The 22,611-nt window shown below is 44.2% G+C and overlaps 1 protein-coding gene across 2 annotated transcripts in view; it reads right to left on the reverse strand.

Moving 5' to 3' along the window:
- Window positions 1–3,378: 3,378 nt before the first annotated feature.
- The window catches only part of pde2a (phosphodiesterase 2A), a 115,905-nt gene continuing 96,672 nt past the window's right edge, over window positions 3,379–22,611 (reverse strand). For both annotated transcript variants that reach the window (XM_079731749.1, XM_079731750.1), the window contains exons 10-31: window positions 21,827–21,901; window positions 21,612–21,653; window positions 20,573–20,641; window positions 19,641–19,771; window positions 16,008–16,119; window positions 15,591–15,630; window positions 14,506–14,569; window positions 13,779–13,860; window positions 13,129–13,303; window positions 12,185–12,297; window positions 10,606–10,683; window positions 10,115–10,237; window positions 9,464–9,534; window positions 8,959–9,081; window positions 8,556–8,643; window positions 8,108–8,155; window positions 7,638–7,712; window positions 7,418–7,517; window positions 6,795–6,907; window positions 6,490–6,528; window positions 6,142–6,248; window positions 3,379–3,889 (exon numbers count right to left, since the gene is read on the reverse strand). In XM_079731749.1, coding sequence (XP_079587875.1) covers window positions 3,664–3,889; window positions 6,142–6,248; window positions 6,490–6,528; window positions 6,795–6,907; window positions 7,418–7,517; window positions 7,638–7,712; window positions 8,108–8,155; window positions 8,556–8,643; window positions 8,959–9,081; window positions 9,464–9,534; window positions 10,115–10,237; window positions 10,606–10,683; window positions 12,185–12,297; window positions 13,129–13,303; window positions 13,779–13,860; window positions 14,506–14,569; window positions 15,591–15,630; window positions 16,008–16,119; window positions 19,641–19,771; window positions 20,573–20,641; window positions 21,612–21,653; window positions 21,827–21,901 — 2,094 coding nt within the window. In that variant the 3' untranslated portion in view covers window positions 3,379–3,663. The remainder of the gene's footprint in view (window positions 3,890–6,141; window positions 6,249–6,489; window positions 6,529–6,794; window positions 6,908–7,417; window positions 7,518–7,637; window positions 7,713–8,107; window positions 8,156–8,555; window positions 8,644–8,958; window positions 9,082–9,463; window positions 9,535–10,114; window positions 10,238–10,605; window positions 10,684–12,184; window positions 12,298–13,128; window positions 13,304–13,778; window positions 13,861–14,505; window positions 14,570–15,590; window positions 15,631–16,007; window positions 16,120–19,640; window positions 19,772–20,572; window positions 20,642–21,611; window positions 21,654–21,826; window positions 21,902–22,611) is intronic.

Here is a 22,611-nt window from a genome sequence, read left to right on the forward strand (position 1 = left end):
TCTTTAGTACCCTTATCCCCAGTTCCCCTGTGAGTTGTAAGGATAAGAAGGAGGCAGGTGACGGTAGTCAAGTCTTACACCAGATTTATTCCAAAAAGTCACATTTTCTTCTGTGTTTTCTTTCCAAAATGCCTTGTTCAACATTTTTTTGTAACATACCTGAAGAACAAGATCAATAATGCTTGCATCGCCTTGACCAAAAAATATATTTATCTTTACATGAATGATAAACAGGATCACGTATATATTTCAGGCTAATTTTGGTTTTCTATTACTGCTTGTATATCATATATGCAGTAAATACACATCATGTTGTATCACCCCCTGAAATGAAATGGAATGGGGTTTCTTAGAAAAAATTAAGAAATAAAACTAAAGAAGAAAAAAAGATAAAACAACTGAATGGTCTAAATGCAACCACTTCACATACAATGAAGAATCTGAAAAGTTGACATATTTTCTTATGTAATAATGACAGAGACAATCAAGTCTGCTTTTAAAAGTTTTGATATTTACAGCATTTATATTGTTGCCATTAAACAGATATGTAACAGGTGATCATCACAATAACATTACGCACTCCAGGAAGTAGTCCTGTGGATCTGTGATGGTAAAATAATATGTTGCTTTACTTCTGGGCGTACAGTAGTGCCTAACCTGTCATCTTTTTTTAAACCTGAAATATGAAGTATAAACCTAGCCCTCACCATTGCAATTATTTGAAGTTTACAACCGAAAACTGAATTTGATCCAAAAAAGATTTAAAGGAATAGCCTTTGCACTCGCAGCGTGTACAGAGAGTAATAATTTCTGAATTGGCACATGGTCTTGACTTGTTAATCATACACACATAAGTGGACTTATAGACCCCATAGAGAAGTCTGTGCGAGGCCAAGAATAAAAAAAATTCTCTTCATCCATCGTCGACTTACAAAGAAAGTCACAATATATTGCATTAAAAGGGACAGTTTGCTTATTTGAAACATAGTTTTTTTATGTTTTACAATGTTGGGTCGGCTTGCCATTATCAACACAGTTCCATCTTGCTGGCCGGGAATAAAGTTATTCCTCCCATACTCCAGTGAGGCCCTCGGTGTTATCAGAAAGTCTCATGCTCTGCCTCGCCTTCCTCTCGCTAAGACCAGCATGGGAGGGGGGCTTATGTGTGAGCTGATAGATACAGCCATGGTGTTGATACCTCTCTTCAGCACTATTGGACGTGCCATTACAGATGTGCATCAGAACGTATTGTGGAAGGTATCCACATGACATCTTTACATCGAAAGAAATGTAAGCATGTTTCTATTTTGTTATACTAATGAGAAACTGTCCCTTTAATGGTTCCGGAGAGACACAAACTAAGATGAACAGCAACAGGTGTGAGTGTTTACATAGCCTAGAGATCTATGCATTATCCAGCTGGCAGACAGCTAACCCATCTGAGGATTGGGGGATAACAGAATGGAGGGTAACTAAGAGAGAGCTCTTTTCACCAGTGAGACCGGTTTCCTGGTAATCTTTTGAACATTTAAATAAAATGTCTGTAAATATGATGCCAATATATAGCTTGTACAATATATGTAAAAGCTATAGAAAACAAAATTAAGATTTTTTTAAACTATTTCAAATAATTTATATTTATTTATTTGTTTCTTGCAACTGCATAATTTTGACCTGTGTTTGCCTTTATAACCTCTTTGAGGTCTGCATAAAAGTGCTAAAGCTGGTCATCTTTGATGAATTTCTACCTGTACGCAATTACCATGACCGAGTTTAATACAACCAGGGTTTTTTACAATTTACCTTATTACCAATCTCTCTCTCCTCCACACACAGACAAACACACAAACAGACACAGACAAACACAGACACATACACACACACACACACACACACACACACACACACACACACACACACACACACACACACACACACACACACACACATCGCTTTCCAGACGTCACCAGCCCAAACCGTTCTCCTATTCTGCAGCATCCATGGTAACCCTTTTTTATCTCTAATATTATGGAATAGAACTGAAAATCAATATAATTGAATGTATGTGATATAATTATATAAAACACATAATAGTACTCCTGTCTGTTTAATTTGTTCAAGAGTTAAAAAAAAAGAAAACAATTCTGACATTGTAAAAAAAAAAAAAAACATGAAATAGGACTTCTGAGGTCTTTACAGGTATTTCACAAATATACATCTTCTGAACCGCACGGTCATCCAGTCAACGTATCGGTAATAAAAACTATATGTCTATAACAAATATACAACATAAATACTAAAAGAGACTTTATTTTAAATGTTCATATATTAAAAGCTCTGGAAAAGGCAGCAAATATGGACAATAAGGCAGATCCGTCTTACACACACACTCGATGGTTTCTAGTCTAGCACGCGCACACTGAAACATGGTGAAGGATCTCTGTAAAGGGTTTCAGACGCTCTGTCTCCATCCTCTCTGGGTTTCTCTTATTTTCAGAGAAATCAATAGGGAACAAGGAAGGGGAGAAGGGGGACAGAGAGAATGTTTGAGAATTGGCCTTGATTTACTTGTATATATATATATATATATGTATGTATGACATAAGGTGTGTCTGTGTGTGCGTCTGTGTGGTTCTGTGACCCAATAGGGTTAAGTGACTCTACTGATTGTCAATTTGTCCCCTGAACCCCCCCAAAAAAATTATAACCTTTTGTAAACATCATAAAAGTAATTAAATAAATATGTTCCTGTTAATATGTTTCTCCTGTAAAAATGGTGATGAATAATTTATTCCTTGAAATGCTGAATAAAAAATAATTTTCGAATGGTATAAAAAACCCGGACTGCATTCATTGAGGAGCGAGTCTTAATTGTGTAACTAATACTAGGTGAAGAAGATAATAAACAAGGTGCACATACAAAATACCTTCCTTAGTGTAAGGTGAGACACAGACGGTTTGAGTTGAGCGTTGACAAATTGGAACCATTTAATTCAATAGAAGCCGTTACAAAACATTGTACAGAATGGATTTAGCACTTCATGTAGTTTGAACATGTCGGTGTCGTCTTCTTGATATCGAGTAGTCGTTTTTTTCTGTCTCGTGTGTGTGTTGAAGTTGTGTGTATTGTGTGTATATATATCATATGGTGTTTCCACTCAACAATATGTGCGTTTTCTTTTTTTTTACAAGTGTGAATGTGTGTGTGTGTGTGTGTGCTTGCTTGCGTGTACGGATGTGTTTTTACAATCATCCCATCGTCCCACATCATCTCCTTATGAACTCGTCCCCCCCCCCCCCCCCCCCCCCGCCCCCCTCCAGTGTAGCTGTGGTGGAGCAAAAAGACACAACATGTCCCCTGCGCCCTGCATCCCGGCCTGGAGACAAAGCAGCGCATTGCATCTGTCCCCCAGAGTCCACTGAACCTGTCTCTGTCTGATCCGCTCACGTAGGGACCCCCCTGTCAGCTGTGCATGACCTCCTCCCCCTGCTAAGCTATCTAGGTGGAGGACAGCGGACAAGAGAAAGATCTCTCTTGCTCTCCCGCGCGGGGGGGTTGATTGGAAAAAAAGCTGTCACCAGCCTCTCCTAAAACCTCAGCAAGAGCACTGAGACGCGCCGTGATCCTCCTCATCAGCATCTTAGTCACCGTCCTCGTCACCATCACTGACCCTCCCCCTCGTCCAAGCAACCGTTGATACATTGGTCGTCGCTGCCGAAGGCCCCCTGGGACTGCAGCAGCTCATACTCCTGATCCAGGAAGTCCAGGCTGTTATTGCTAGGCAAACCCCGGATGGTGAACTTGTGGGAGACTTTAGTCCACTGCTCCCTGTTGGCGGCCACCCTCTCATACAGCTCGGTGGCCCTGGGGAAGAACTCCGACAGCAACCTGCGGAGGCAAAGGGTGGGCAGGGGAGAGAGAGAACCAGGGTGAAAGGTTAGAGGAGAGAGTGGAGAGAGTAGGGATGGGAAACAAATACATGCACTGAAATCCAGTTGTTTACTTAAAGGTCCCATGGCATGCTACTTCATGGATGTTTTAATATAGATATTAATGGGCCCCTAACACAGTATTTGAAGAATTACAGCCACCACTATACAAGCCTTAATGCAAATGAGGAGGAGAGAGGCGGGTCAAGGAGGAGAGTGGGGGTTTGGCCCTGAGCAGCTTGCGGCAACGGTACCATGAGCTCTGTTTACAGTGGATGTATCGCAATGGCGAGGCGCACACAGCTTTTGGCCGTGTTCTGTAAATATTGTAGAACCCTCCAGGGGCTCTGGAGCTCTATATCTAAATAATATCATATTATACATAGATATCTATATCATATAATATATATTATCACGGCCAAAAGCTGTGTGCGCCTCCAGACGATATTATGAATCTCAAACGACTGTGTCGGGTTCTCCGACAACTCTAGTTCTTCCACGTCCACATCAATCTGAAGTAGACAGAACCTCGGCAGCAGGCAGCGCTTAGGCACCACCGCCTCCTGTGGCGGGCACCGCAGAGGCGGTGGTCCCTCAGCAGCGGGCAGCGGGAAGCGGGAAACGGGGCTCAAGCGGGAGACAATCGCAGGCAACAATCCCTTTCTCCTCCATGTCGTGGTTCATGTTCTTCAGGGAGTCAAAGCCAAAGTTCCTTTCCCCCAATTTTTCTCAACCATGGCTGAGATTACCCCCACTACGAGTCTCGTTGTGGAAATACCAGAGACGAGAGTCTGACGTGTTATGCTCCATAACACCAACAGCAGAACGGTTATCCAAATAACAAAGAAGTGTACAACACTTGCGTTAGAGTCCGGGATCTATATATAAATAATATCATATAATAAATATCATATAATATATATTATCACGGCCAAAAGCTGTGTGCGCCTCCAGGCGATATTATGAATCACAAACGACTGCGTCGGGTTCTCTGACGTCTCTGGTTCTTCCACGTCCACATCAATCTAAAGTACAGACTGAACCGCCCGCTGCCCGCTGCCGTCTGCCCACAGCCGGCTGCCCGCTGCCCGCTGCCGGGCGGTGGTGCTTCGTGGCCGTGGGCGGCGGGCAGCGGGGCTCAACGATGGTTGAGATAACCCCAACAACAACGGGTTCTCCGACGTCTCTGGTCTTTGGTCCACATCAATAGAGTAGACTGAACCGCACGCTGCCAGCTGCCCGCTGCCGGCTGCCGGCTGCCCGCTGCCGGCTGCCGGCTGCCCGCTGCCCGCTGCCCGCTGCCGGCTGCCGGCTGCCCGCTGCCGGCTGCCCGCTGCCCGCTGCCGGCTGCCCGCTGCCCGCTGCCCGCTGCCGGCTGCCCGCTGTCCGCTGCCCGCTGTCCGCTGCCGGCTGCCCGCTGCCCGCTGCCCGCTGCCCGCTGCCGCGCCATAACACCCACAGCAGAACGTTTATCCAAATAACAAAGAAGTGTACAACACTTGCGTTACATTGTGTGTAATCACACACACACACACACACACACACACACACACACACACACACACGGTCGTAGCTCATTGGTGGGCCAAATTCTCTGGGCTGGCAAGGCAAAGAAAGGGGAGGTGGCATCTCCCCTTATGACGACATACGGGGAAAATTCCAAAATGAAGTGTCTGATCTTGGTTTTTTCAAAGGCGGAGCAGAAGGCCTAGTGCTCGTTTTAAACGCAACAAAATTTCTAGCTACTGGGGGAGCATAGGTGGGCTAGTGGAACTCATATTAATGTTAGAAAACCTCAGAAAGTGAAATTTTCATGCCATGGGATCTTTAAAATGTTGAGGGACGTTTTGAGGTAATATCTAGTAGAATAGATTAGAAACACTTGGTTCATGGTGCACTTAAAGTTGTCTTTAACTGCAGTATGCTCGAAGCTCTTTGGTTAGCTAAATCGGATAGCCTATATATGCGTGATGTGTTTTTTTGATACAATATAATACAGTTCAACCATTGCTTTCCTATTTCACAAAAGCAAATGCTAATAAGTGCAAATCCCTGCTACTCTGACATTCATTTTTGCAGAGCGTATTCTGAACGTCTACTCCATAATTTCTGTGCCCCATTTCCCTCTTTAGCAAGTGGGGGTGGTGGCCCGCAGTACTCTATGACCTATATTTAGCGTGAATCTGTTGCTCAAAGAACAATGGGGCTTACTTATAGATGGGCATGGCGATGTGCTCCATGAAGCTGATCTGTAGCTCTGGGATGTAAGCCTTCTCCCGGTCCATCATCTCACTGGGTCGGTTCCCCATGGCTTTTTCCTACACACACAAAGAAACACAAAGCAAGTGCGCACACACACACACACACACACACACACACACACACACACACACACACACACACACACACACACACACACAAACACACAAACACACAGAGAAAAATACACACACAGTTTAATTGCACATTACTGCAGATTCTTATAGATAAAAAAAATAATCACAAACGTTAGAGACCCTAACCCTAAACATGAGAGAAAGTTTGGATGCTGTTACATACCAGATCTCCTTGTGAGAAGAACTCCTTGTAGATCAGCTCCTGCAGGGACATACAGAGTGATGGACAATAGAGTTCAATAGACAACATCAAAAGACGCAACTTCAAACAACACCACATGTCACCTATAAAATTCAAAAACCTTCCCAAATTTCTTCCATAAGTCATTGCTGCAAGTACTCCTGCTTTAATGGGGGTCTACCTACCCTTTAATGCAACTGCACATCTGCCATAATGTAAGCTAATGCTAAAGATATGGCCCTTTTCCAGCCCATTTAACACCTTTAGTCATGAAACAGGCAACTGACCGCTATCTTGCGCGTGGTCTTCCAGCCCTTGGTCTGGTCCGACAGGTCACATGACGTCATCAGCAGGCACAGCAGCAGGGAGCGGTGGGTCCGATTGTTCTTGTTGTAGCCAACTGAAACACACCCGGCGTCAAACTCACACTCCCAAACAGGCTGTGTAACTTCACTAGACATCCTTCATCAAATAACATTCAAGACACTGTTATTCCAACCATTAGGCAGGCGGGCTGATACGCTTGATCATCATCATCATCTTTCTCTTAATATTTGCTAACAATAATCCCCGGAAAATTATTTCCACATTCCAACCTCCAACGACCGAATGAACAATCCTCAAATTAAAGTGTTTTGTAGCCTTGAGGTTATTTCTGTTTAATGTTGGAGGACTTACACAAAAGAGCAATTTAGAGGAAACAAACATCTAAATAGCCTTGTGTTACAATTACTGAGTGTTGGTTCGGCAAAAATGGGATTGAGTGAGACCTATTTTGTTGTACGTAGTGTAACAGTGCTGCTCTGAACTAATAACACAATAATACTAATCCTAAACATAATCCTAACAACAATGATACCAATTACTGAACTAATATGAGCTATTCCACAACATCATCCCTGGTACGTACGATCAGCAATCCTCTGGAGGTCCTTGAAGATACGGAGGTGGTGAGCCAGGTCAGTAGCCAAAATGATGTCTCTCATAAGATCCAACATGCGCTGATAGTCCTGATATCAACACAGCCGTACAGCATGTATGAGGAACCATGTGACCAAAGACTGAAGTGCTGTAAAGAATTTGGAATGCGATCACAAACAAGATGTTTGATGTTTAACAGTTTCACCCACCCTCCTCGAAAACTTTTCGAAGATGTTGCAGCCGTGGGTGTTCAGAATGGCAATAGCCTGGGCAAAGTGGTGCCTCTGAATGAAATAATCACATGATAAGACATGAACAAAACAGTGCATTGATAAAGTTAGTACATTCTAAAAGTAAATAATAAAAATGAGGCCAAATGGTTATGGCATTTGAGCAGTAATTCACATAGCTGACCACTAGAGGTCATAGTATCGTTCAATAAAATATATAATCATAATAGGATATAATCATTTAGGAGAAAAAATAACTACCATCAAGTCTGCCAAGAATAGTATATTAATGGGGCTTTAATGACATTGTGACATAATGGTATCTATCATATGAAATTACATAAAGCGTTATGTGGGCTCATTTCCTCATCCTCTGTTCACAGACTGATTATAGGGCTGTGATTTATTGAGGCAGAGTGTGAGAGACTTGTGATTGGCCGGCAGCCCACCTCCATCACAGAGCCTTCAGAGCTGTAGAGAGCAGCCAGCACGGATTGCTGTGAAACCAAAACAGGAACACACATACATCAGGCCAAACATCACTCACACAATTTGTATTTGCCTTCTGATATCGAAAAATATAATTTTCTAGATATATTAATCATAATAAATAATGAAAAGAATAATTTGTTGTAATGGAAAAATAAATCATGGCTGGTGCAATTTTGTGTTGGGTTCTGTCAATTTGAATGGCTATAGGCAGTGGCTTATTTGTATGTGTGTGTGTGTGCATGTGTGCATGTGTGCATGTGAGCTTGTGTGCAAGTGTGAGTCAAGCTTCAAGCCACAGTTTTTCCTAATGGTCAGTCTCTTTGTTCATGTTATGATGTGGAGCTTGAGGAGTGTGTTCTGGTTCACTGTATGCGTGTGGTTGTGACGGCGGTGCGACCTTCTTACCGACGCAACCTGGAAGGAGTTGTTGGTGCCACGGTGGTCCAGGTCGTGACACATGCAGGAGACAAAGAGCGCAAAGATCTCTATGTCCCTGGAGAGGACGGAGACACCACGTCAGACACCTCATATCAATAGCAGTTACAAAGCTACTGTAGAGTGCAGCTAAAGCGACAAATCAAAATGTCCTGTGAACTATTTAGTACCAGCTAATATATTCAGACACTTTTTTCCAAAACAAATTTAGATAAGTTGCTTTAAGGAGCAGTTTGGGGTTAGGGTATCTTGCTCAAGGATGCCTACAGGCAGGTGGTGGACATTGGCAATCAAACCCAGGAACTTCAGACTAGGAATCCCGCCACCCTTAGCCACCACACCGGCCAGCCAGCCCACTCCCTGATGTACTCACTCGAGGTAGTTGGCCAGGCCCAGGTTCTTGTAGAGCAAGTAACAGAAGTGTGAGACCGAGAAGGCATGCATCCAGTTGTGGTAGGGAGGATCCCGATAGCCTTTCTTCACCATCAGGCAGAACCTGTCACAGAGGCACGCTTCATGTTAGAGTATCCCCACCTGCCTCATTACAATACCCTGGTAGGATACCGCCTTGCGTCATTACAAACATGAAAGCCTGCATGCATAAATCAGTTTTATTAAAATCTGAGGGATGATTTGGATTAACAAGCCGGATGAGGCAGATTTAGGACAGGGCTGATGATATCAAAGATGATGAAGGCGGCAGTGATGAATATGATGACCTATTGCCTGCTGTTATCATTGTAATATTATCCTTATTATTCATGATACTGTACGATGTAAACACCATCCCTCTCATTAACCTTTCCCTAACTCTATAGCCACCAGGGGGTCTGGACCAAAGAACAGCCGCTTTGATCAAAGCTTTTTAATTGTGGTACCTGGCGAGCGTGCGCAGGTCTATCTTGTAGGTGTTGATGAAGCCCATGTCCTCAAACATGCTCAGAATACCCTGTGGACACACACACACACACCAGCACAGGGGAAATCACACAAATGACAGCACTCTCACCTTGCTTCCTCTCTCTCACTCCTGCTTTCTCTCTCTCTCTCTCTCTCTCTCTCTCTCTCTCTCTCTCTCTCTCTCTCTCTCAACCTGAACGTACTTCTGCTTTCATTAATCATCTTTATGACCGTATCTCCATCGCCGTCCTGCACCATATCCCTTCTTTTTTTCGGAAACAAACTTTCTGAAAATGCCACTTGGGTTCCATCGGTTTAGTAATCTTAATGCCTCTCTCGTTTTCCATTGTAAAAATATCAATCCCACCCCCCGCCTCTCCCTCTCTGACTCTCTCTCTGTCTCTCTCTCACACTCCCTGTTTCTTTGTTATCTCTGTTTTCTTTGTTATCTGCCTCGGCTCCATTTTTCCTCTCTCTCCATCTTTCTCCCTGTCTGTGTTCCTCTCTCCTTCTCTCCCTCAATGTGTACCTCAATGTCAAGGTGCTTCATCGGCACCAAAACCATCTCATAATTGGATTACCCCAGCAACAACAAAGTCGTAAAGAACCCGTGTCTCTCCACCCCCTACCATGGGAGTGGTGTCGTCGGGGAGGGAGCGCGGCGTGTACGTGAACTCAGCGAAGCACGAGTGGATCTCTTTCACTGGTTCTATCCCAACCACCAGCAGCTTGGAGACCTCCTCTTCCGACACCTGGTGGAGGAATGCAAAATTATTTATCAAAGACATATCATAGAATTACATATGATATAAGATATTAATAACAACAATATATGTATTAGTAAGAAGAAGATAAGCTTGCTATGCTGGTTTACTAAGATCCAAAGTTTCTGTGTTTGAATGTGTGTGAGCATCCCAAGTGTGTGTTTGAGTGTGCGTAAATCCATGAATGTGTGGCTGCAAGCGTGTGTGTTTGCAGAGTTTGTGTGTGTGTGTGTGTGTGTGTGTGTGTGTGTGTGTGTGTTTGTGCGAGGGTGTGTGTGAGCATGCCCAAGTGTGTGTTTATGAGTGTGCGTGAATGCAAGAGTGTGTGCCTGCAAGTGTGAGTGTGTGTTCCTCACCTTCATGTGGTACATCATCATCTCATTGGCCAGGTGGGATCTGAACTGAGCTTCATGGACCTTCTTGTAGAGCAGAGACTGCAGATGCAAACACAAGTGACACGTTAACCCCAGCACAAAACAGCCCTGACATATGTTTAACATTGAGGAACAACTCCAATATTGCCATGAGGGTTGATAGTTGTTACCAGGCTCAATAGATGCATGAGCTTGCATTCACTTTAGCAAACAGATTTTAAGATTCCACAGCATGCACAAGCATGCAACACTAATTCATAATTCATTTGTGTTTAAATGATTAATGACCTGCCAAGTGGTCATTATATCTTCTGATATATAAATATATATCTATTTTGTGGCAAAGCTACAGGGCAATATTTCCCAGGGGAGGATTAGTTAAAGTGAAGGTGAAAATGTCGCACGCTGGATGCGTATTTTTAATTTGCATTCCACTCTTAATATTGGTTTTAGAGTCCTATATGCATCACTGCACCCAATTCTACGTAATCCATTTACCTGCATGCACCTCTCTCAAGGAAGACCAACCAAAACTAATGGCATGGGATTGGTTAAAAGTAATCATTGACATTGATCAATATTTGATTATTGCGCAGGTGAAGGCCAGGCAGGAGAGGCTAAGAGGCCAACAAAAGTAATAAATGGAATTATTCGGATCGGTTCGATTTCAGTTAGTAAGGTCACTTAGTCTGAGTGCTGGTTCAAGATTAACATCATGAACATTACACAACCACATCAATACCTCAAAGCTGCTAATGATTCTGGCAGCAAAGCAGGCAAAGAAAATACTCAATACTTACGTCTAAAAAGGAAAAATAGTTAATGGTAATTTGATCTATTTCTCGAATCTTATCCAACATCATCACCATTATCATCATCATCATCATCATCATCATCATCATTACCATTAACCTCATCATTGTCATCATCATCAAAAAAACATATTTCCTTTAATACAATTCACTTGCACTTGTATTACATAATTTGCATTAGCATACTCCTCAATTTTGCAGCTCCATAATTCCAGCGACAAAACCCTTACTAGAAATATTAGAAAATCTACAGATTAAACAATGCTAGACCAAGCAATTGATTCCAGAAGTATTGAAAACATTGACATTTGTATGGTCTGTATTTGTAATTGAAGATGGTTGAACAACCATTTTTCATTGGAGCTACTTCAAGAGATGCAACAGTATTTGTAGGATGGGCCAAGGTATAGTAAGTCCGGAAAGGTGTAACACATGTCCTGCTAGTCTTTATGAGGCTCAGATGCCCCTAAATAATAGGCGACCCTGTCTCCCTTTTTATTGGAGCTTTATATATACAGTAAAATCACACAGTGAGTGGCCTCCATAGTTAAACCAACCTGTTCAAAACATTGTTGGTTTGCTTTGGGCTGTAAGTCTGAAGGTGTCTTTTGATAGTAATCTATCTACATGATGGCAAGTAGACTCGTCAGAGTGCGTGTGTGTGTGTGTGTTTGTATGTGTGTGTGGTTGTGTTGGTGTGTTTGTGTGTGTGGAATAGGTTTGGGGGGGTTGGGGGGGGATGGACTCACATGGGCGATGCTGATGCCACAGTAGATGGAGAAAGCATTGGCCAGATCTTCATCAAAGCGATTAAACCACGGTCCGTTGGTTTTATTGACCAGCTCAGCCACTCCGATAACCTCTGAGGAGGGAGAGATTGAAAGTGCAATCAGGAGGATGGAGAAGAGCAGATACCACAGGAAAGTAAGAGTAATGCCGAAAGAGAGGGATAGAGAGAGAAATAGCGAGAGAGAGAGAGAAATAGGGAGAATGATAAAGACAGAGCGAGAACAAGGGAGCGAGAGGGAGCATACGAAAAGGGAGAGGAAAAAGAAGGTGAGAGAAAAGGGGTGAAAAAAACTACGGCAGATATGAGACGGCAGTTGGAGCGAGAGAGGGAGACGGAGGGAGAGGTTTGAAGGAGAGCATAATTGCAGTTGCAAGCGGAGAGATGAAGGTGGAGAGATGGAGTGTAGTCATGAGCGTTGGTTAGCGAGAACCCCAGGAGAAAGGGAGGAGGTAGAGAGAGGGAGGGGAGGGATCAAATATTGAGGGATAACATACGATTCACCAGTGAAAAACGATCCCTGACAATACGTGTGATGGATGAAAGTGAGTTTGAAGGCTCCGCACGCAAAAGGCAAACCAAACGAGTCTGGCTTTGAGCTTTTAACGTTCACATAATGATCTTCTGCGTGTGCACAGAACACACATCCTCTGAACGCAGAACGAATCAGGCGCTTGGTGAACCCCGCGTAAAAAGTACGGTTCCAACGCACTCGCCTTATTTACCCATTCAAATAAATTCCACTCATGTGCCGCCGCTTTCATTCTCCCTCGCCCCTGCCTCAGGCTGCTTGGGAAGTGAGTCACGTTGGGTGGCACAAAATTGAGCTTTTCCAATCTGGTGCGGCGGCGGCGAATCACCCAATGGACAGGGGGGGCTCAGTGATGCATGGGGCGGCGTGCTCACCGTTGTTCTCATCCTTGATGGGGAAGCAGAGGATGTTGCGGGTCTTGAAGCCCGTGCTGTCGTCCACTCCGCGGTAGAACAGGGGGTGGGAGTAGGCGTCCTTGATGTTGAGGGTCTGGCCGGTGGTCGCCACGTGGCCCGCGATGCCCTGGTCCGCCGGGATCCGGAACTCCTTCTGCGCACGCACGCACGCAAGCACACACACACACACACACACACACACACACACACACGCACGTGGAGATAATGAGAGATATGCACGTACATATGAAGACCCAGGCACAAAAACAGCCAGAAATAAATAAACAAAGACAGAAAGACAGACAGATAGACAGACAGACACACACACACAGACACAAAGAAAAAAACAAAAACACACAAACACAGACACACATCCATATATGGAGATAATGAGTGAGATATGCAAATACATATGCAGACAGGCACAAAAACAGGCACAAATAAATAAACAGATGGACAGACAGAACCCCCCCCCCCCCCCACACACACATACACACACACACAAACACATACAAAGAAAACAAATACACACACACAAAGAAAGACACACATACAAAAGCACAAAAAAACTATAACCTAAACTAAAAAAATGTGTTTAACACGCATGGCAGTGTGTGTGTGTGTGTTACCTCCTCATCGCTGACCACCCCCCCGTCAAACACCTTTGCCACCAGCTCATGGCTGACGCGGTCCAGCAGGAACACAGAGCAGCTAGGGAGGGGACAGGAAGGACAGAGCACGGCATGAGGAGACAGGAGACACCTCGGAGGGGTGCTGAGAGTAATAACATGGACGTCTTTCTGTTACGACCTTTAAGGTCGTATGTGTTTGTTTTGTTAGAGTTTTATGGTTCATTAGTAATTGTGTTTATGGAAAGTCGTTTGCTGTGTTATTTTTTAATTAATACATGTCCTGACAAACGGCTTATCGAGGGTTTTGGAGTTATGGCAAGCTGAGGTCAGAGCGGAAAACTTTGTTTGCCCTAGGGTGGTGCTTACACTTGGATCGTGACTAGGAGGTAAGCAGTTTGCAAACTGCTAGTCATTTAATGGGACTTCATTGCAGTTCACTTCAACACTCCTTGGAAAGGAAATCTTGAATAAATGATTTAGAATGACAGACTCATGTAAAGGACAATGCAAATTAAGGGGGAGAGATATAATGTGAGATACATTTGCGCTCACTATCAATCATAAATGCATGCATACACACTGACACACTGACACACTGACACACACACACACACACACACACACACACACACACACACACACACACACACACACACACACATATAAGTAAACACACACACACACCAAACACACACACATGTTAAGAATCAATCAGAGAGCTTACATCTCTGCGTCACTGAGGTTTCGGGCCTCCACTATAATTTCCTGCAGCAGCACAGACACGTCGTCTGGGAGAGAAAGAGAGGAAACAAAGAGAGAGCGAGAGAGAGAGAGAGAGAGAGAGAGAGAGAGAGAGAGAGAGAGAGGGAGGGAGACACAGACAGAGAGAGAGAGAGAGAGAGAGAGACAGACAGAGAGAGAGACAGAGAGAGAGAAGGGAGGAAGAGAGAGACAGGCAGAGAGAGAGAGAGACAGAGAGAGAGAAGGGAGGGAGAGAGAGACAGACACAGAGAGAGAGAGACAGAGAGAGATAAAACACGTAAAGACCCAAGGGATAAGGTGGTTAAGTGGGAGAGGGAGGGAGAGAGGGAGATAGAGAGAGAAACAAGGTAAGGAAGATCAGGGTGGCAAAGCGGGGTGAGAACAGGTTACGGGGACAGTGGAAGTCACGTGTCATTATTATGATCCTACATGATCCGTTGTAATCTGCGGTCTACAAGGTCTGTTTCCTCCAGAGCCAAGAGCCCTCTGCGCATCGCTATAGAAAAAAAACTTGCAAAGAGTATTACTACATTATTCCTTGGATCAACAACTACAGCAGGATCGCTACAAGGGAAGGGATTTTATCACGTTTCAAAAGCAGTAAACACCAACACAAAGAAAAATGGAAGTAACATAATAGTAGTTTTATAATGTTCTTTCTCTTTAAATACAAAGTAATGATCGTATATATCATGATGATTATACTTATAAAGACAATAATAACAAAAAACAAAAATGTGTATTCTAAGTATAATTGCCATGACCACTATTATGATTATTGTGATAATGCTCATGATTATTATTATGATCATTATATATGGAATTCTGTTCTTGTTATTGTATATAGAAATAGACGTTTAGAAGCAACAGGTGTGTGAGATACTCTGTATTGAGTATCTTGGACAATAGACTGACGGGCAGACAAATGGATGTTCATGCTCTGTCTTTAACACCAGTTCCCCAACTAGTCAATGTACTGTACACCTGCAGCGTGATAGAGACGGGCAAGCAGACCGGAGGAGGCATACACACACGGACAGGACTCACCCAAGTGTGTGAAGAGGTTCTTGGCCACTTGTAACAGAGCCTGTGCAGAAAATCAAATATCAACAATTGGATTTGAGCAGCTCCTTGTAGACAGCCTCGGGTGTGTTTATATATATATATATTATAGTGTGTGTGCTTGTGTGTGTGTGTGTGTGTGTGTGGGTGTGTGTGTGTGTGTGTGTTTGTGTGTGTGTGTATAACCTTATCTCACTGCTTGTATTCCCTGTCTATCTACAACTCTGCCTCTAGGCCCCGAAAGCACTCAATCCACACCTCCCTCCTCACTTTCCCTCTCTTTCTCTCTCTAAAACTCTTTTTGCTTCTCTCTCTTCTGGTGTATGTGTGTGCGCGCACGTGAGTGTGTGTGTGTGTGCGTGTGTGTATGTGTGTGTGTGTGTGTGTGTTTGCTCATCTCACCTGGCACTCCACTTTGAGTTTCTGCTCCTTCTGGAAAGCCAGGGTTGAGGTAAGGACAGTTGAAGTATAGCAGAAACAGTGTTGAATGGCGTGCTCGTCTGCCTCTGTGTGTCTGCACACACACACACACACACACACACGCACACACACACACACACACACATGCACACACATGCACACACACCACATACACACACACCCACGCAAAAGCAAGCATGTGAATAGACATATTATGATAGATTCAGGCAGCAGAAGGTGACCTTGAGGTAGCATTGCAAAAACTGTTGCTAGGACACACCAAAATATGTAATAGTCAAGCATCACAAAGCATTTTTTGATCAGTGATCGCTCCAAATTCTTCCTCAGATTGTGGAAAATGTTTTATATTAAATATGCAGATGTGATGCACACGGGATGCACACGTGATGATCATGGATCATGAATCTTAATTCAAAGTACGCCACTAGTACGGATACAGATTACAGATCACCAAATAGTGAATACAAAGCAGCAGCGCTTTAGCATCCAACTCAGTTTGAAAAACCTTCGGTCTGGAAGGACATCCTGACGCCACCCTACTGTGTCCCTACAGCTAAACATGCTGGTTACCATGGAGACATGCCATGAAACTCATGCTTAAGAATATATCAAATGTCTATTGTACGAAATATCCCCTATTGCTCATTTGGTGAATCTTTGATATATCAAAAACGATACATATTTTCAGCTCATGCCAATTAATGTCACAATGATTAATTTAGAAAATGTGCAATGAAAATGTGCAATGAGAGCTCAATGGTGTAAAATAAAAGCATTCCAAACGGCTAACGGCCTAGACAAAATATTCCAGAGAATAAGCTGATGAAAGGATCAGACTAATGTAGAATGATGACTTGGGTTAGCTGATTGCAGTTAGCCTAATGAGCCTCAGGGGGGCAGTGGTACATCTATCTGGTGCTGCGCATTCGAAATATGCTGTTTGTCAAAGCCATGATGACAGAAGTCAAATGATGGGATAATTGCCATTTAAAAAAATCGTTTTTATATTGTTAAAACAAAATTTGTTTTTCATTTGCTAGCAGCAATTGCGGCTGTTATATCTTTTTTTTCAGAGAGAATTGTAGACATATCAATCCAGCAATTATTTTCTACAGTCGTGCACCACAACCAATGGTTTCTTTGAAAATGGCATACACAAAAAATAAATAAAAGAAAAAAATCAACCAAAACAATTTGGCTTTCCAACCGATCTTCACATTCTGAACATAATCTGAGTTAATCGTTCTCCCTCAGCTACCGCCTACTGCACATTCAATATTTAATAACCCCAATACAATTGCTTTGTGTAAATCAGGCTTAAAATATGTTTGTGATCTCTGTGACATCTGAAAGAAAATCGATCCAAATCCATAACTATTTATAAAGTTATGAATATTAATTAAATGAATCAAAAATTAATCTGGAGGTACAAAAAACAAACAGAACCTGAGCAAGCACACTTTGGTCCTTTTGGATGCAGTAAAGTTTCACCACACCCTTGAAAGTATTTGCTGCGTATGTCATTCGGGGATAGGCACCGCATACGGCCGCATATCTTAGGTACGCATGCTTCCACTGAGGTGTGCATGAGCGCTATTGGAGCTGTGGACACATTTATCACATTTGCTTTAGTAATCTGGCGGCTGTTACTATGGTAATGAGGTGCCCGCGCGGTCATCGACGGGGCTCACAAGAGGAGAATTCAAGGATATAATCCTTTCTTTGACATCTGTCGGAGAAAGAATGAGAGTGCAAACGAGGGGTGTGTGTGTGTGTGAGGGTGAGTAAGTGTGTGTGTATAAAGAATGTAAGAATTCCTGAATGCATGCACATGAGGTGTGTGTGTGTGCAAATGTGTGTGTGTGTGTGTGTGTGTGTGTGTGTGTGTGTGTGTGTGTGTGTGTGTGTGTGTGTGTGTGTGTGTGTGGGTGGGTGTGTGCTTGTGTGTATGTGTGAGTGTGCTTGCATGTGTGTGTGTGTGTGTGTCTCTTTGTGTATGTGTGTGTGTGTGTGTGTGTACGTGCGTGTGTGTGGGTGTGTGATTGCGTATGTGTGGGTGTGTGCAGTTAGATGATTTGGAGACAGGAGCTGAACGGCACTAATCTCTAATGCTAGCGGAAGCATATGGTGTGTGACAAGAACACAGAGAGAATAGATAGATAGATAGATAGATAGATAGATAGATAGATAGATAGATAGATAGATAGATAGATAGATAGATAGATAGATAGATAGATAGATAGGGACAGAGAGAGCATGCAAGAGAAAGACAGAGAGAGAGAGAAGGAGGGAGAGAGAGAAGGAGGGAGAGAGCGAGCGAGAGAGAGAGAGAGACAGTAGAAACATGGAAATGGACTGTAAGTCTCAAGCGATTAAACCACAGCGGTCAAATGTTAACCCCTGCCAACACGACATGTGTAAACTATGGCAGCCACAAAAACTATGGCTCTTCTCTTCCCGTCTAATTAAAAAATGCACTATCTCTTTATTTACACCTGGAGTGGTTTCATGTTAACGCCTGCATTTATGTGATAGTAAGTGTGCTGCTGGCAGAATGAACACACATAAACACACTCACAAATACAACACACAAATACATGCACACATACTACCCCATACACACACACACAATCTCATACGGATGGCCGGGGGAAACTGCGTTTCTGCTTCAAAATCATTTCGGAATCACTTGGACCACTGCAGTGGTATAAAGTTATGCCGCCATATAGTGAGACGTTGTGGGCCGTGGTTGGATTCTTAGCCCTTCCCAGAGTCTGTCTCCTTCCCTTGCTGGCTTGTAGTGCTTACAGCCATACTGACATTAACGCACATCGAAAAACAACACCTAACGACCGTGATAATGGATGGGATAATTATTATAGACATTATCTTTAATCAGCACATTGATCATCCTTCTCCACAGCAGCAAGCGTGGCTTGACAAGCATAATCAGACTCCACTGCCTTTCAAAGTTAATAATAATAACAGCACCAATAACAAACCTAAATACATCTGTGATGACGGAGACGTTGGGGGACAGGCAACCAGGCTGAACATAGACTTCCATTCAATGACATATTGTTGTTCCCAAATGACAGCTTATCAGAAATAAAGTATCGCTTTTCCATTCCCAGGTGGTGCTTTCTTATCACCCACGGCGTTTGCCGATGCGTGCGGTGAACATGACTCTCCCCTGACACAAATGTGGCACTTCAGGCTCACTTTAGGGCGTCATAAAAGCTAAGAATGCCTCTTGTAATGCTTCCATGAATTCAATAGCGCTGTGTCACATTATAGACACACACACATGCACACACACACACACACACACACACACACACACACACACACACACACACACACACACACACACACACACACACACAAACACACAAATCCCCCCCCTCCCACACACACACACACACACACACACACACACACACACACAAATCCCCCCCCCTCCCACACACACACAACCACATGCACACACACACACACACACACACACACACACACACACACACACACACACACACACACACACACACACACACACACACAGCATACATATAAGCCTGTGGCGGTTATAAGCACCTCAGTCCACCCTCCTTGTTGAAGGCGCACGCCAGCGCCACCACCTGGTCGGTGGCCCTACTGGCGACGGGGACGCACAGCAGGGAGGAGATCTCACAGCCCAGCATGCTGGAGAGCTGCCGGCGCTCCTCCTGCAGGGCAGAGGGGAGAGGGTGGAGGAGAGGGAGGTGGAGGGGGTGGAGGAGAGGGAGGTGGTGGGGGTGGAGGTGGACAGGGAGGAGGAAGTGGAGGTGGAGGAGAGGGTGGAGGAGAGGGAGGTGGAGGGGGTGGAGGTGGTGGGGGTGGAGGTGGTGGGGGTGGTGGAGGAGAGGGAGGAGGAGGTGGAGGTGGAGGTGGTGGGGGAGGTGGAGGAGAGGGAGGAGGAGGTGGAGGTGGAGGAGGTGGAGGTGGTGGGGGTGGAGGTGGTGGGGGTGGTGGAGGAGAGGGAGGAGGAGGTGGATAAGGTGGAGGTGGTGGAGTTGATGGGGAAGGTGGTGGGTGTGGAGATGGAGGTGGAGGTGATGGGGAAGGTGGAAGAGGAGTTGGAGGTGATGGAGGTGTTGGGGGTGGAGTTGGGGGTGGTGGTGGTGGAATTGGAGGCGATGGAGGGGTTTGGGGTGGAGGTGGAGACAATGGGGAAGGTGGAGGAAAAGTTTGAGTTGGTGGTGGAGGGGGTTGGAAAGGTGGTGGAGGGAAAGGAAGATGGGGAGGTGGTTGTGACGCAGAGAGAGAGAGAGAGAGAGAGAGAGAGAGAGAGAGAGAGAGAGAGAGAGAGAGAGAGAGAGAGAGAGAGAGAGAGAGATGATTAGACCATTGAAAGGCTGACAGGTGCACGGATGGACAGCCGGGCAGAGGGATGTAAGAATAGATGGTAAGACATACATGCTGACACACAGACATACGGACAGATAGAGAGACAGACAGACGGACAGCCAGACGGATGGATCCCTTACCGCACTGATGTCCTGAAGCGTGATGGACTTCTTCTTTTCGACAACTTGACCAAAACGGCCAAACATGAGCTGAGCAAGATAGCCAGGCAACCCAGGAAGAATGATTGATGGATCAGAGAGATGGATGCGAGGGAGGGAAAACAGAGGGCAGGAAGGGGAGGAAAAAAGCAAAATGGAGAGGAATGGAGTTGGAATACATTGGGAAAAAAGAGAAAGAGGGAATAGGGAGAATAAAGAATAAAGAATTAGGATAAATTACAAGGAAAGAAAATTATTAATATGATATTAGATATATATTATGCAGCTGTGATATTGCAGTATTTGTAACCAAACAGCCTTACATTCACTACTCTCAATTAGCAAAAAATGGACTTAATTGGATATCTATTTCTAACCTGTATTTATTACTATGAGTAATTTCTCATAATGCAAACCTTTTTGTCCCTGAATTTTCATCCACCTTCCCATTAAGGAATAAGCAAGGCACTGCAAATGGTTATTGGGTAGCCTTCGTATGATAAAAAAGTAACTGGACTGTCCCATAATAGCCATTCAGATGATTGACTTAAGGGCTTGAATGCAGACCATTTGGATGAGGTACCGAATAGAGCACATTTCAGACAAGCAACCTGGTACAGACAAAAGGAGGCTGAATCCACAAATAAATTAGCAAGTGAAGTAATCAATGGCTGAACAATAAATCCCGGTGGCTGGCGAGCACTAAGGCAGCTGTGGGGGTGTGGGGGGGGGGGGGGGGGGGGATACAGCAGCCAGCAGGGAACGTCGTAACAAACACCAGCCAAATGTCAGCGCGTTGCGTTTAATGAACCGAGAACCTTTTAAAATGCAGGTTCTGGAAGATGATGCCCGTCCCCAAAAATTATGCTGGAAAGAGAGATCTAAAATTAAATACTCTTGTTTTATTCTGCCATTTTGTTCATCTCATTAACGTTTATTTTTTTGTAAAGGGAAAAAAAACGATGATGCTTAATGGCCCCGCAATTGTATTGTGTAGTGTGAGTGTTTTGGCATGACGTACCGGGAAACTGATTTCCTCCTCCAGAACTTTGTCTCCAACAACCTAGGAGGCACAATGGGACAGGTCAGAGGTCGAGCATTGAATAAATCACATGCTATTAGTGTGTGTGTGCGTGCATGTGTGCGTGCGGGTGTGTGTGTGTGTGTGTGTGTGTGTGGGTGTTTGCAAGCCTGTGTGGGTGCATGTGTGTGTGTATGAGAGTGCGAGAGAGAGACCTGGCAGAAGAGTTGGTGGTTGTCTTCGGATACCAGTAGGAGACAGCAGCACTGTGACTGAGTCTGCTGCTGCAACTGTGGAGGGAGAAAGCACACACAGAAACACACACGCACACACAAACACACACAAACACACACACACATTGATCAATGCTTCCACTTTACAAAATGGAACCCCAAGAGGATGCAGTTTGTAAAATGCAATTTGAAGGCAACAGAGCGTATCCATTTAGCATACTACTGACGTAGCAATCATTAATGTAAATAACTATCAGAGCTGTACATCATGCAAGTAATGCCTTTAATTAAAATGTACATTCAATTAGCAGCCATATTGAAAGAAACAAATCAACAAATAGAAGTATGTTTCTATCCAATTCTGGGATTGATTCGTCTTTTCAATGACTATCATTGAGAAGACGACCGTTGTTCTCAACGGCTATTTTAAATGTTGTAATGTTAGAGCAATTCTGTGCCTCTGTCAGCATCCCTGCTGCTCCCATCCGTGCTCTGCAGGACCTGCAGTGATGCAGCCAATGTCCCGGTGTTTTGTGTGACAGTAAATGTTTCATTTAAATTCATGGCCGTATGCATTCAGAGGCCCACACAGAGCTGCATGGCCATCATAATTACATCCACACTAGATATACTAGTGCACACAGTCACACAGACACACACACACACACACACACACACACAGACACACACACAAACAGCAATGTCAGACATACCAGCATACGTCATAGGCAACAGACCGACGTATGATGCATCTGCACATGCACACA

This window comes from Pollachius pollachius (genome assembly GCF_949987615.1).
Source record: "Pollachius pollachius genome assembly, chromosome: 3".
Classification (NCBI taxonomy): Eukaryota; Metazoa; Chordata; class Actinopteri; order Gadiformes; family Gadidae; genus Pollachius; species Pollachius pollachius.